The sequence below is a fragment of the Adelges cooleyi genome, unplaced genomic scaffold (genome assembly GCF_023614345.1).
Source record: "Adelges cooleyi isolate 19-005CV unplaced genomic scaffold, UGA_ACOO_1.1 ACOO_flye_CR_arks_rails_tigmint_CR_PRNA_281, whole genome shotgun sequence".
Classification (NCBI taxonomy): Eukaryota; Metazoa; Arthropoda; class Insecta; order Hemiptera; family Adelgidae; genus Adelges; species Adelges cooleyi.
The window spans coordinates 1-16125 of NW_026095950.1; the positions used below are offsets into that span (position 1 = coordinate 1).

At 31.3% G+C, this 16125-nt stretch overlaps 1 protein-coding gene across 1 annotated transcript; it reads left to right on the top strand.

Annotated features, from left to right (window-relative positions):
* The first annotated feature begins 1443 nt into the window (after window positions 1-1443).
* LOC126837686 (uncharacterized) lies at window positions 1444-12037 on the top strand. The gene is made up of 2 exons (XM_050571634.1): window positions 1444-1593; window positions 10712-12037. The coding sequence occupies exons 1-2, from the start codon at window positions 1444-1446 to the stop codon at window positions 12035-12037; spliced, it is 1476 nt and encodes a 491-aa protein (XP_050427591.1).
* The last annotated feature ends 4088 nt before the right edge of the window (window positions 12038-16125 follow it).

Below are 16125 nucleotides of genomic sequence, written 5' to 3' on the forward strand. Positions count from 1 at the left end.
CGAAGTTAAGCATACAACCACTATTACTAGTATACGACACAAGCAAACGAACTCATACATCTAAATTACCATATTTTGTCAGAGGCCTTTGCTTAAGTGCTGTGCGATTCGGCGTTGAGTAAGTAAAAAAATGATGTGATGCGTAGAGATTAAAACTCAATTCATATTCACATAGCCACCACATCACTTGCCTAAAATGGAACAAACACTTAAGTATGAAAGGAGGCTGTTCTACGGTGCCGACGATGAGTTCGTTTCGGTTTTGTATTAAACACCGGTAGCATGCTTGTTTTAAATAGACCCGAAAGGTTATGCGCACTCCGAAACTTGCTTATATATATTGTACTATTTTGTGTTGAATATTGTTATTAATACTATTGTCGTTGTGTACAGGAATTCCGTGATGAGTACCCGATGAGACCGACTTTATGTGTTTAGGTGAAAATTTTAATTTTGGCGCGTAGTTCCCATTGCCAGTTTCGGTGCTGTTACTGTAAATAATATTATGCCAAACAGACCGCGACAACTATATTACAATTACCACTCTAGTGCAATGTCCGTACGTCATCGGCGGAAGTATTTTTCTGCTTATTCCTGAAAGAATTTTGGACTATTGAATTTAATCAGACGGCGCATTGAATATCTCTGGACCGTGTTGCGCCTTTCTCGACCGCCATACCCTAACCGTGACCGTGTGTTAATCTTGCTGTTGTTTAATTTTGCCGGGCGTTGATAATACTAGCTGGTGCTGATGTGGTGTCTTCGTAATATATTGAACTACTCGAAATATATCTTTGTGTAGAACATAGTTTAATGTATGAATTGAATTCTTAAGATATGCACAAGAGAAAATCAGTTAAAAAGTTGACATGGGTCAAGCCACAAAAAAAAAATCATATGCAGATATAGGAATTATATAAATTACATTAAGTATAAATATTACAAATGCTACAAAGTGTAGTAAAATAGGTTGAAATAAAAATAGATTATTCAGTATTAGGAACTAGTTAACATATAGGTACACGTGTTTTAAATAAAATATAATATAGTACAATATCAAGGTCAACCGCATATATACGCTACACATGTTTTCCATTTATTTATTGTTTATTACAAAAAAAAAATATCAGCTTAAGTTAACCAAACAGTAAAAAAACACGTATAACCGAGCAGAATCTAGAAAACAAATTACTCGATAAAAATTGAATTGAGCACTTTTGATCACCAACCAAATATTTTATTTAAGTGCGTCGTCTCCGGTTTAAGAGAAAAAACTATACGTTTAAAAAAAGTGCGCTATATAGTTAATACGACGCTTTTATAGTAAAAATGTATTTCCGGCGAGTATGTCTGGTCTTAACGATTGCGATAACAATTATGATCCAAAAGTTGTGTTTCTCATTAATGTGTGATCGTCAGAATTTTTCTCTTGATAATTTAAAGATGAGACGTGGTTCAATGTTTGTGCACTATGTTAGCTTAATGCAACTCGATACGGGATACTCTATCGAAGAAAAACCAAAAGTATCACGAGAGGACGCTTATGAATACCCAGCAAAAGTTCAGCAAGCGATAAACGAAATATACAATCAGGTATTATGTTGTTACATATTCGATATGCTTTCTTATATGGATTTACTAGGGCAGCTCTTTTCAGAAAACCGTGAAAACGAGTTGGCTGAAGTAAGCAACCTCCAAGAGCACAGAGTGGTTTTTCTAAGCGATAATATCACTAATATGATGAACGTCCTTTACAGTTTCGGTAAGTTGGACGATATGGATCCGTTATGGACCGTTTACATGTTTGTAAAATATTTAAGATCGATCGAGAAGAATGAAATACTAGCTAGACGGAGAAAACATTCAAAATGAACACCATTATGTTTGTCAGCATCTTGCGCACATACTCAACAAGGTAAAGTGCAAGAAGCAGAATGAGTACAACGCCCAATATAACAATTCAGAGTTCTACAATCGTTTTCAATCACTCTTTTTGAATCAACAACATAAAATAGTTGCCCTCATAGCAACTTTAAGACAATCATTTGTTACTAAATACCGAATAGTTAAAGAACACATAAACATCGACGCGACTTGTCGATATTTCTTTATTTCAACATCACTTGAAAATGGGTTCTATTTGGCGTAATGAGGACATTGTGAGCAGTTTGTTTGGAGACTTTGCAGAGCTTCCTGAATGGAAAAGAATGTACTCTCAAGCAAAAAAATTTGAAGAAAAAACACAATTTGACTCACTACAGGATTTGATCGAGACCATTGCAAAATCACAAAGTCTGTTAGTGAATATAGTAAAATTTATATTGTTGCACAGCTTTTGGAAACAACTAACTTTAATCAATTTGTCTTTGCCTCTAACAGACAAAGAAGAACAACCTCATCGATTATGGCTTCCAATGATCAATCAAAGGCAGATACAACATTTAAACAAGTTGATATCTAGTTTTGTTGAAGCATGTATTGTTTATTTTAACATAAAAGACGATTTAGGATTGGCATTCCTCAAGCGTTTGATTAATATGCCAGCAAACCTTTTTATGAATGTGCAATTTAACAAAGAAATAAAAAAAGACCTCTTGAAATATATGGATGAAATTTATTCTCAAGAATTCGGCTATGAAACAAAGCTTGTCAGGTTCTCCGGACTTATCTCCGCGCGATACATAGTCAAACGAAAAGCGATGCTCGACCAATTATGTAAAAGACATAATGTAATGAACACAATGCCTTCCATTAAAGACCTAACAAACTATAACAGTTTTGAAAGTAATTTAAGTATTCATATATTTTATAAGCTAATAAGTGACTTCTATTTTAAAAAACTTGTCGAAATCGATTTTGATGTCATTCGGTCGTTTAACAAGTTCTCAGATGACTTTTTGGGAGATACAAGTTATGAAATTTTGATGTGAACTATTGTATTTTTTTTTTATGTAAACAATGTTTGATATTGTTGAATTCTAATTTTATTTCAAAACTTTATAATCTATAAATTTACCGTATCTCGAAGTTATTTGAAATAATTTAAATTAATTCACTTTTTGGGTTTTAAAATGTCGATATATTGTGCACTATTAGATTCATACGAAAATATATTAACAATCAAATTTTTACGCAGTAAATTTAAAGCAATTTACTGTATAAAAATTAATTTTCCAAAAAATGTATAATTTTTTACCATTAACACAATATGTAAGGCCAGCTGAAATAAAACACGTAGGTAGGTATAAAAAATAAAATACAGCAAAAACATTATTTGAAAATATTGCTTTGAGAGTTCTCGTTAACCGACAAAATAATATGATTAATACATAATAGGCCTTTGCGTATGTGCTGTGTGATTCAAACACCTTATGTTAAGCCAACTGAAAAAAAATAGTATACAGCAAAAACATTATTCTAAAATATTGTTTTAAGCGTTCTCAGTAACCGACAAAATATTGTGATTGAAATAAATTATAACGAATTCGGTAGTATATAAAACCCGTTTAAGGTTTAAGTAAAACTATGAAACGCTATAATATTTTAGGAAAACTGTTATTGCGACGTTTTCACGGTGAAAAATGTTCGAATAAATTGTAGTCGAGAAGACTTAATTATGCTTTTTGAACAAGTTGATAGCTGCATATGTTGAAACAAATATTTTTCATCGTAATTAATGTAAAATTTAAAGACAAATAATTAATGTAGAATTGTATTTAAAGATATTGATTTAGTGATTCATGGAATCTTGTTTTTCGAAACAACTAAAATTATTGGACTCGAATTATTGATGGTTCAAACCATATTATGTTAAAAGACATACAAAACTTCAGTCCAATCAAACTGGCTCACGAACTTCATATATTTTGTACTATTAGTATTCTATAATTGAAATTAAAATACCAGCGGCACTCTTATCAGGATACCTGCCTATAATATTTAGTCGAATGGAAGATACCTACGAGACATTGGCAGTCTTGTTATTAAACACCGGCAGCATGCTTGTTTTGAATAGACCCGAAAGGTTATTGACACTCCGAAACTTTCTTATATTATATATATATATATATTGCTATTTTGTGTTGTATATTGTTATTCATAATCTTGTCGCTGTATACAGGAATTCCGTGGCGAGTACCCGCTGAGAACGACTTTAGGTGTTTAGGTGAAAATTGATCTTTGGTCTTTGCGCGTAGTTTCTATTGCCGGTTTCGGTTTGCTAATACTACATTAATTTGTCTTTGCCTTTATCGGACAATGAAGAACAACCTTATTGACTATGGCTGCCGATGATCAATCAAGAGCAGATTGATCATTTAAACAAGTCGATAACTAGATATGTTGAAGCATGTATTGTTAATTTTAAGATAAAAGACGATTTAGGATTGGTATTCCTTAAGCGTTTGATTAAATTCCAGCAAACCTTTTTATTATTGTGAAATTTAACAAGGAAGTAAAAAAATACCTCTTGAAATATATGGATAAAATATATTCACAACAGTTCGGCTGTGAAACAAAGCTTGTAAGGTTCTCCAGATTTATCCCGTGCGATACATAATAAAACGAAAGGCGATGCTCACCATAATGCCTTCCATTAAAGAAAAATTACAACAGTTTATAAATTCAACGTATCTTGTAGTTTTTCGAAATAATTAAAATTAATCCACTCATCTGACTTTGAAATATTGCTATCATTGTGCACTTTTAGATTCATACGAAAATATATAGATCATTACAAAATTTGAAGTATTGTTTTTTTGTTTTTCTAATTAATTGCGTAATTAAAATAAAATATAATTTATTATATTAAAATTATTATCTTACAATATTGTTCGCAATGTGTAATTACAGTTAAGAACAAAGGTCGATCCATTCAATGTAACACATTCTTTTTTCGGAAAATTATTAAATTGTAGTTTTATATTAAACGTAGCAGTGATACGGGATTCTTCTCATTCGACACACTGTGCAAAAGAGTAACTTTTGTTTGACTACAGGATTGACAATTTGGAAAATTCGTAAAGTTGAAAATTATTAAAATATTGAATTTTTTTCCAATTGACTATGGATTAGTTGAAAATTTCAGTAAATAATTATTAATCAAATAATAAAAACAATTTTCTTAAACTTTTATTATTATACATTATTTTACAGAATGTATAACAATAAGCACAATATATAAAACACTTACAATTTATTATTTCGCGTGGAGTCGTTACCTGTTACATTAGCATGAATTGAGTGAATCGTTGAAGTTAAAATGTTTTTTTACCCTGCATTATTTTTTAGAAAATATTAATTTGTCTATAGTTTCCTGAAATTCCTGAATGGAGCAGATGGTGAGCAGAAGTTGATTTGTAACAAAAACTATTTGAACCGATAAGTTCTGCAATTATTGCAATTCTTAGATTAGAAGAGTTTGTTACGTTTTTAATGAACATTGGTGGTGGTATATCAATTTTCTTCTGCGTTTAGTGTGGGTCGGAGATAGTCTCAAGAGAGCTTGTCGTATTTTTAAAAATACTTTTCTACCCGTCGAAAAAATGTTATAATGAAAGGGAAATTCGATAAAGTCTAGTGGTGCGTAAAGAGTTGAGTTGACACTCAATTTGTACTTAGAAAGCCACATCGTCACTTGCCCAATTGGAGAGAGATATTGCAGAACGACGCCAAAAGGTGGCTTCGACGATAGTCCCTTCCAATAATTTGTTAATTACTGTTACGACCGGATTTACATAAAATTATTCATTCATTTATTTACATATTATTTACGCTAATTTCGTTTCGGTCTTGGCTGGTCGTCTGCTGCTAGTGATATTATTGTTATATAATTGAAATTACAACGTAGGAAACAATAACATAGATATTATACAACAAATTATGTTGTTTTATAGAGTACTCAATTGAAACAATGCTTTTTATGTAAACTCATCATGTCTTTTTTATCCGATAACTCAAATAAATAGTTATACTTATTAATCATTATTATTATTAATTACACGTTCTAGAAAACTACCTAAATATACAAACAATTTTATGATTTGTACAAGTCTTTGGCTTGAGTATACGAATATTATAACAATTTAACAGTGTTTGTGCACCTTATTGAAAAATTTTCGCAGTAAACATGTTATTAAGTCGAATATGGTTGGTCTTGACAATTGAAACAATAAATATATTTCAAAATATGTTTTTCACGGTTGTGCGTATGCCTAAAGCATATGACTTAAATGATCGTACTGCGTTGGAGCATTATAAGGGGTTGATGACAATCGATACAGGATACTCTCACAAAATGTTTGATATTGTTAAATTCTAAGTTTATTTCAAAACTTTATAAGCTATAAATTTACCGTATCTCGAAGTTCATCGAAATAATATTGTGCACTATCAGACTCATACGAAAATTGCATTATTAATGAATTCCTAATTTATTTTAAAACGGTATTCTCAATAAATTCACTGTATCTTGAATTTTTTCGAAATAATTAAAATTAATCCTACAATCTGACTTATAGGTAGGTATTAAATGTACAATATATAATGTATTATTTTATGATCTTTTAAAAAAATTATTATTTGTCTATAGTTTCCTGAAATATCAGTTCGTAGTTGAAGGTGCATTGGAGTTGATTTTCAACGAAAACTATTGGAACCGAGTCTCAAGAGAGCATGTCGTATTTTTAAAAATACTTTTCTACCCGTCGAAAAAATGTTATAATGAAAGGGAAATTCGATAAAGTCTAGTGGTGCGTAAAGAGTTGAGTTGACACTCAATTTGTACTTAGAAAGCCACATCGTCACTTGCCCAATTGGAGAGAGATATTGCAGAACGACGCCAAAAGGTGGCTTCGACGATAGTCCCTTCCAGTAATTTGTAAATTACTGTTACGACTGGATTTACATAAAATTATTCATTCAATTATTTACATATTATAAACTCATAAAACAATGAGGCGATGGCGATAATCAAATTATTGTTATATAATTGAAATTACAACAAAGGAAATAATAATATAAATATTATAAAACAAAATATGTTGTTCTATAGAATAACCGAATGAAACAATGTGTTTTTTATACAAACTCACCATAATATGTTATGGTTATCCAATCAAATAAACTGTTACTTATTAATCATTATTATTATTAAACTTTATAAATATATAATTCCTAACAGTAACTAATATTACATTTAATGTCAGTTATTTTATGGTAGTTGTTAATTTTCATATATTTTGTTGGATAATATTACTTTCTTGTTTAATGTCATACATTACTATTTAATTATTTAAATACTAGTCTCAGATGTTTTTATGTTATATTAAAATGTTAATAAATAAGCAATAAAATATTATAAAACCCTTATAAATAATAATAATACATATTATTGAAGTATTAAATATAACCGAATTTTTACATTTTATACGGGATTACTGTAATACAACATAGTTATTAGGCAACTAAATAATTCTCGTATTTAAAGCTATAACAGATTGTATTTTGTATAAAATAAAAAAATATTTTTTCAAATATTTCTAAGCTAAATTGTGAAATCCGTATTAAAGAGCCTTCAACCGTCAATCAATTTATGGTCATTATCATATGGAAGTTACAGAAGAGTGAAATTAAATGAAACCCCTAACGCCATGATAACAACCCTTACTAGATAGTATTTCCAAAAACGAGATGTACATGAAAAATAAAAATAAATTAATCCATAACAATCCCGAAATTGCTATGGAACCGAAAAGGGCGGCTTTTGCTTTGGTGCAATATCACTCAGACACGGACCGGCATTGAATTAGTGATTAAATTATTATATTCAAAGGATTCGGGGCAAGTTGTATTTTCAAAAAAAAAAAACACTCTTCTAACCTGCAGCAAAAAAGTTTATAATAAAAGGAAAGTACGATCAAGTCTAGTGGCGCGTAAATGATGACGAGTTGACACTCTATTCATATTCAGAAAGCCACATCAACAATTGCCTAAAGACACTGTGCACGATGGCAAGAGGTGTTCGTTCGACGGTAATCCTTTCCAGTCACTTGTTAATTACAAAACGAACGGATTTACATAGAATTATTCATGTATTTATGTTCATTATATATACTGGCAAAACCACGAGGTGATGACGCCAACGCATATTTCGTTTTGGTCTTTATGCTATTGTATGATGGAAATTACAACAGCAGCGGCTATCTTGTCGAAATCTGTCTATATTATTTATCCGACCGAAAGTCTGGTGTCTTCTTGTACATGTTCTTAAACACCGGTAGCAAGATCCGAATGCCCCATTAGCAGGTATTCAAAATCTCTCGACAAGAACGACATGACGAATTATAAAAAAAACAACAATTCCCAATAAAAAAAAAGAGTTAGTTTTGCGACATTTTAATCAGTTCGGTGCAGTTACAAACTCACATATGCTATTACACCGCCATATCTTGTCGACATCTGTCTATATTATTTATCCGACCGAAATCTCTGGTGTCTTGTTGTACTTGATATTGAACACTGGTAGCAAACTCTAAATGAGTACACCCGTATGCCCTATTAGGATTATGTCGCACTCGGATTAACCTGTCGTACCCGCCCTAAGGTATCGAAAGTCCCACGACAATAACAACATTGATGATATTAACATAATGGATTAAAAATAAAAAACCATACCCAATCAAAATAAGAGCTAACTTTGCGGCATTTCAAAACAGTTCGGTGCGGTATGATGTTGGTCACATATGTTATTACACCTCTACATCTAAGCCACCAGTATGTATACAATGTACATTACTTAAAGTTTTAGATTATGAATGGTCCATAATGAAAAAAAAAATAGTAACTTAAGTCAACTGTAAAATAAACCGCACAATCAAATGAATGTGTTGAATAAACGTTGTTCGGAAAACAATGACTCAAGCGTTTTTGGAAACCAAAATATACTACACAACGTACTTACTAAACTTCTTACTAAATTTACAACATATTGTGACATTTTACGCTTAAAAAGAGTATGCCATATTCCTAGCAAAGACGCTATAATAGTAGAAATGTATTTGCATCGAGAACGGTCTCGACGCTTGCAACAATTATGATTCAATATAGTTATTGTAAATTTCATTTTATAGTATTAATTATAGTATTTAAAAGAATATTTTCGAATGGATAATTAGGAAAGAACAAAGGTCAATACATGGCAATCCATTCAGCGCAAGATATTAATGTTTTCGGGAAATTTTTAAAAAGTTTTAGTTTTTCTAATTAATTATCTAAATTAAAAAGTAAATATACAGTGATACTTTTGTCACGGGCCACTCAACATATCATAGGGTTTAATAAGAAATTAAATTATCGCCTACGAGACAGTTACAGTCTTGTTATTAAACACGGCAGCACGCTTGATTCGAAAAGATCTGAAAGGTTATGCGCACTCCGAAACTTGCTTATATATATTGTACTATATTGTGTTGTATATTGTTATTAATACTATTGTCGTTGAGTACAGGAATTCCGTGATGAGTACCCGATGAGACCGACTATAGGTGTTTAGGTGAATCTTGATGTTTGGCCTTGGCGCATAAATTCCATTGCCGGTTTCGGTGGTGTTACTGTATTATATTATACCAAAAAGACCGCGACAACTATGTAACAATTACTACTCGTGTGCAATGTCCGTATGTCGTCGGCGGAAGTTAACAGTTTGCTTACACATTTTGAAAAACGTGTAGACCGCTCAAATCATATGTGCGATTGGCTCTTGAAACGTTGCTTGTGTCGTCGTAAAATATTAAACGATTTAAAATATATATTTTGTAGAACATAGTTTAACGTAAAAATTGGATTCTAAAGATATGTACAAGAAGAAATCAGTTAAAAAGTTGCCGTGGGTCAAGCTACAAAAAACAATTATATGCATAGAAGCTTAAAAGATATAGGAATTATATTAAATACATCGTTTATAAAATATTTTACAAACAACATAAAAATATGAAATATCATATAACTGTCATATTTAAAACAATATACGTAATAAAATATGTTGAAATAAAAAATAAAATATACAATATTAGGAAGCAGTAAACCCAAATGTATAAATTCATGTGTTTTGAATAAAATGTAATATAGTTAAATATCAAGGTCAACCGCATGTATACGCTACACATGTTTTCCATTTTTTATTGTTTATTACAAAAAAAATAACAGCTTTAGATAACCCAACAGTAAAAAAACACGTATAACCGAACAGAATGTAGGGGAAAAAATTCCATAAACACTGAATTTAGTATTTTTTATTACCAACCAAATATTTTATAGTAACTACTCGTTTATAAAAATTAAATGTACAACGTATTGTGAAGTATAAGTGCGCCTTCTCCTGTTTAAGTGAAAATACCAATCGCCTAAAAAAAGTGTGCCATATAGCTTATACGACAATTTTATAGTAGAAATGTATTTGCGTCGAGTATGGCTGGTCTTAACGATTGCGATAATGATTATGATCCAAAAATTGTGTTTCTCATTTATGTGTGATCGTCAGAAATTTGCTCTTAACAAATTGAAGAACATAAATAATTTAATGTTTGTGCATTATGTAAGGTTAATGCAACTCGATACGGGATACTCTATCGAAGAAAAACCACAAGTGTCACAAGAAGAGGCAAATGAATACCCGGGAAAAGTTCAGCACGCGATAAACGAAATATACAATCAGGTATTATGTTGTTACATATTCGATATGCTTTCTTATATGGATTTACTAGGACAGCTCTTTTCAGAAAACAGTGAAAACGAGTTGGCTGAAGTAAGCAACCTCCAAGAGAACAAAGTTGTTTTTCTAAGCGATAATATCATTGATATGATGAACGTCCTTTACAGTTTCGGTAAGTTGGACGATATGGATCCGTTATGGACCGTTTACATGTTTGTAAAATATTTAAGATCGATCGAGAAGAATGAAATACTAGCTAGACGGGAAAACATTCAAAATGAACACCATAATGTTTATCAGCGACTTGCGCACAAACTCAACAAGCAAAAATGCAAGAAGCAGAATGAGTATAATGCCCAATATAGCAATTCAGAGTTTTACAATCGTTTTCAATCACTCGATTTGAATCAACAACATAAAATAGTTGCCCTTATAGCGATCTTAAAACAATCAATTTATAAGAGATACCAAAAAGTTGAAGAACACATACACATCGACACATCGTGTCGATTTTACTTTAGTGCCACTCACTTGAAATTGGAATCTGTTTGGCATAGTAAGGAAATCGTGAGACATCTGTTTGTCGACTTTGCAGAAGTGCCTGAATGCAAAAGAAAATACTCTCAAATACAAAAATATCATTTTGAAAGACCACAATTTGACTCGCTTCAGGATTTAATCGAGTCCGTGGCGAAATCACAAAGTCTATTTGTGAATTTAGTCAAATTTATATTTTTACACAGCTTTTGGAAACAATTAACTTTAATTAATTTGGCTTTGCTTTTATCAGACAACGAAGAACAACCACACCGACTTAGGCTGGAGATGATGAATCAAGAGAAGATAAATGATTTAAACAAGTTTTTTTATAGATATGTTAAGCTGAGTACTGATTATTTCTCCATAAAAGACGATTTAGGTTTGATTTTCCTCAAGTATTTGGTTAAAATGCCAGCAAACCTTTTTACCAACGTACAATTTAACAAGACAGTAAAAAAATACCTTTTGAAGTATATGGATGAAATTTATTCACAAGTATTCGGTTGTGAAACAAAACTTGTAAGGTACTCCGGAATTATCTCCTCGCGATACATTATAAATCGACAGGCGATATTCGCCGAAGTATGTCAAAAACATAATATGATGGACATAATGCCTTCCATTAAAGAACTAACAAGGTATAACATTTCTGAAAGTAATTTAAGTATTCATATATTTTACAAGCTAATAATTGACATCGATTTTGAATGCAATTGCCAAATAGATTTTGATGTAATTCGGTCTTTTAACAATTTCTCAGATGAGTTTTTGGGAACTACAAGTTATTAAATTGTGATGTGAACTATCGAATTTTAGTTTTGTTTATGTAATTAATGTTTGATTTTTATAAGCGTTTAATTCTAAATTTATTCTTCTATCTTAAAGTTATTTGAAATAATTAAAATTAATTCACTTATCTGACTTTAAAATGTCAATATTATTGATATTATTGTACACTTCTTGAATGATACGAAAATATATAAATTATTACAACATTTGAAGTTTAAAATAAAATGTTTTTCATATAAATAGACATGTATTCACCAACTATGGTCTTGATGATTTCAACAATTTTTATATAAAATATGTTTTGCTCGGTTATTGTAAAATAAATTGCATATTATTAATATTATTATATAAAAAATATTTCACATTGCACAAGTGGTAAGAGCAAAGAACAATACAAGAACTACTGTTTATGGCTATCTTTTATCTATCTATTCAACGTAAAACATAATTTTAGAAAGCTATTAAAACGTTTTAATATTTAATAGTTTTTTCTAATTAAATATCGATTTTTTACTGCAATTCAAAAATTGCAGTAAAAAATTCCTTATTCTAATAATGAAAACAGTTTCTGAATATTGTAATATACAGTAGAACTCAAGTAAATAGATTAAGCAAAACAAAATGTATTTTAAAGTTTTATAATATTATGAACTGACTAACAATAACGCCAATTCGGGAATCTGTACAAATGACCGATATTACTTAATGTAAAGTAAGAAAAACAATATTATTTGTTTTTACTATAAAAGGCAAATGTCAAATAAGCCAAAAAAAACACTCGTTCTTGGCTAAAACTAAGTGGAGTATTTTTTGCACCTCCTGGTCAAGCGTATATGTTCAATAATTTTTTTTGAGTTCAAAGTGTTAAAATTGGTTTCAGCGTAATTTTCTAGTAAATTTTACATTTTGATTTCTTCATAAACTGTCACAAATATCATCAATGCCTGTGTTGTTTCCGTTAAGGTAATATACAAATTGTAAATTGTGTGTACTACGGTAAGATGCGCAGATAGTATATTTATAATACTCTGCAGTCAGTCAAAAGTTTATTATGAAAGGAAAGTACCATCAAGTCTAGTGGCCTGTAAAGGATGACGTGTTGACACTCAATTCATATTCAGAAAGCCACATCAACAATTGCCTGAGGGGCGGACACTGCACGATGGCAAGAGGTGTTCGTTCGACGGTAATCCCTTCCAGTCATTTGTTCATTACAGTAACGAAAGTACATTATATGTATATACTGGCAACACCACGAGGTGATGGCCCAACGGTGATTTTGTTTCGGTCTTTATGCTATTATATGATGGAAATTACAACAACAGCGGCTATCTTGTCGAAATCTGTCTATATTATTTATCCGACCGAAATCTCTGGTGTCTTGTTGTACTTGATATTGAACACTGGTAGCAAACTCCAAATGAGTACACCCGTATGCCCTATTAGGATTATGTCGCACTCGGATTAACCTGTCGTACCCGCCCTAAGGTATCGAAAGTCCCACGACAATAACAACATTGATGATATTAACATAATGAATTAAAAATAAAAAAACAATACCCAATCAAAATAAGAGCTAACTTTGCGGCATTTTAAAACAGTTCGGTGCGGTATGATGTTGGTCACATATGTTATTACACCTCTACATCTAAGCCACCAGTATGTATACAATGTACATTTCTTAAAGTTTTAGATTATGAATGGTCCATAATGGAAAAAAAAATAGTAACTTAAGTCAACTGTAAAATAAACCGCACAATCAAATGAATGTGTTGAATGAACGTTGTTCGAAAAACAATGGCTCGAGTGTTATCGGCAACCAGGAATATTTTCTATTGTTTATTACAATACAAAAGCAACTTATGGTATGCCAACTGTAAAATAACACGTTTAACCGAACACGACCTAGAAAAAAATAATATTCGATAAAAATTGAATTGAGTATTTTTGGTTACCAACAGAATATTATATACTAAATACACGTTTAAGAATATTAAATTTACAACGTATAAATGTGAAGTGTAAGTGCATCATCACCGGCTTAAGAAAATAATACTAAACGTTTAAAAAGACTTCGCCATATTGCTACTAGGACGCATTAATAGTAGAAATGTATTTGAGGCGAGTATGGCTGGTGTTAACAATTAAAACAATTGTGATTACAAATGTGTGTTTCTCATATCTGCCGTTTCGTCAAAGTTTTGCTAATGTTAATTCGTTCCAGCATTATGGTAAGTTGATGAAAATCGATACAGGATACTCTATCGGGGAAAAACCAAAAGTGTCAAAAAAAGGGGCATATGAATACCCGGGAAGAATTCGGCACGCGATAGACAAACTATACCATCAACTATCATGTTGTTACATGTTCGATATGCTTTCTTATATGAATTTACTAGGACAGCTCTTCTCAGAAAACGGTGAAACAGATTTGAGTGAACTAATCAACCTCAAAAAGCACAAAGATGTTTTTTTAAGCGACAATATCATTGATATGTTGAACGTTCTGTACAATTTCGGCATGATGGACGATATGGGTCCGATATGGATGGTTTATATGTTTGTGAAATATTTAAGATCGATCAATGGGAATGAAATACTAGCTAGACGGGAAAATATTCGAAATGATCATCGTACTGTTTATCATCGACTGACTCACATACTCTACAAACAAAAATGCAAGACGCAGAATGAGTACAACGCCCAATATAACAATTCAGAAATCTACAATCGTTTTCAATCACTCTTTTTAAATCAACAACATAAAATAGTTGCCCTCATAGCAACCTTAAAACAATCATTTGATAAAAGATACCAAATGGTTGTTCAACTCGTAAAAATCGATATATCTCGTCGATTTTACTTTAGTAAGAGTCACTTTAAATTGGAATCCGTTTGGGATTATAAGGAAATTGTGAGATGTTTATTTGTCGACTTTGCGGAGCTTCCTGAATGGAAAAGAATGTACTCTCAAGCAAAAAAATTTGAAGAAAAAACACAATTTGACTCACTACAGGATTTGATCGAGACCATTACAAAATCACAAAGTCTGTTTATGAATTTAGTAAAATTTATAATTCTGCACAGCTTTTGGAAACAACTAACTTTAATTAATTTGTCTTTGCCTTTATCAGACAAGGAAGAACAACCACATCGACTTTGGCTGCCGATGATCAATCAAGAGCAGATAGATAATATTAACAAGTTTTTTTATACATATGTTAAGCTGAGTACTGATTATCTCTCCATAAAAGACGATTTAGGTTTGATTTTCCTCAAGTATTTGGTTAAACAGCCAGCAAACCTTTTTACTAATGTGCAATTTAACAAGACAGTAAAAAAATACCTCTTGAAGTATATGGATGAAATTTATTCACAAGTATTTAGTTGTGAAACAAAGCTTGTAAGGTACTCCGGACTTATCTCGGCGCGGTACATAATAAATCGACATGCGATGCTCACCAAAATATGTCAAAAACATAATATGATGGACATAATGCCTTCCATTAAAGACCTAACAAACTATAACATTTTTGAAAGTAATTTAAGTATTCATATATTTTATAAGCTAATAAGTGACTTCTATTTTAAACGGGATGGCCAAATAGATTTTGATGTAATTCGGTCTTTTAACAATTTCTCAGATGAGTTTTTGGGAACTACAAGTTATTAAATTGTGATGTGAACTTCTGTATTTATGTTTTTTTTATGTAAGTATTATTTGATACTATTGGGAAGTACAAGTATTTATATTTTTTATAAACTATTATATCAGAATATTCTATGTAACAAATATTACAACATATGACGTATTGTTATAGTTTAAGTTACAATTAATACGATCGCACATATTTCAGATTAAAATTGTGCACTTGTATTATCAAATTATTATATAACACTATCAATTCGATATCTGCTTTAATTATTTATTTGCCTGGAATGTACATACAGTGAGAACCCTGGGTTTGCGTGGTTGACCCGAAGACCGACCTACGGCCGCGGACTGACTGGTAGCGCTGAGCGCTAGTTGCTAGCCGCGGACGAATTGGCCAGAGCTGCCGGACATTTCGGTCCTTGATCAATCTCTC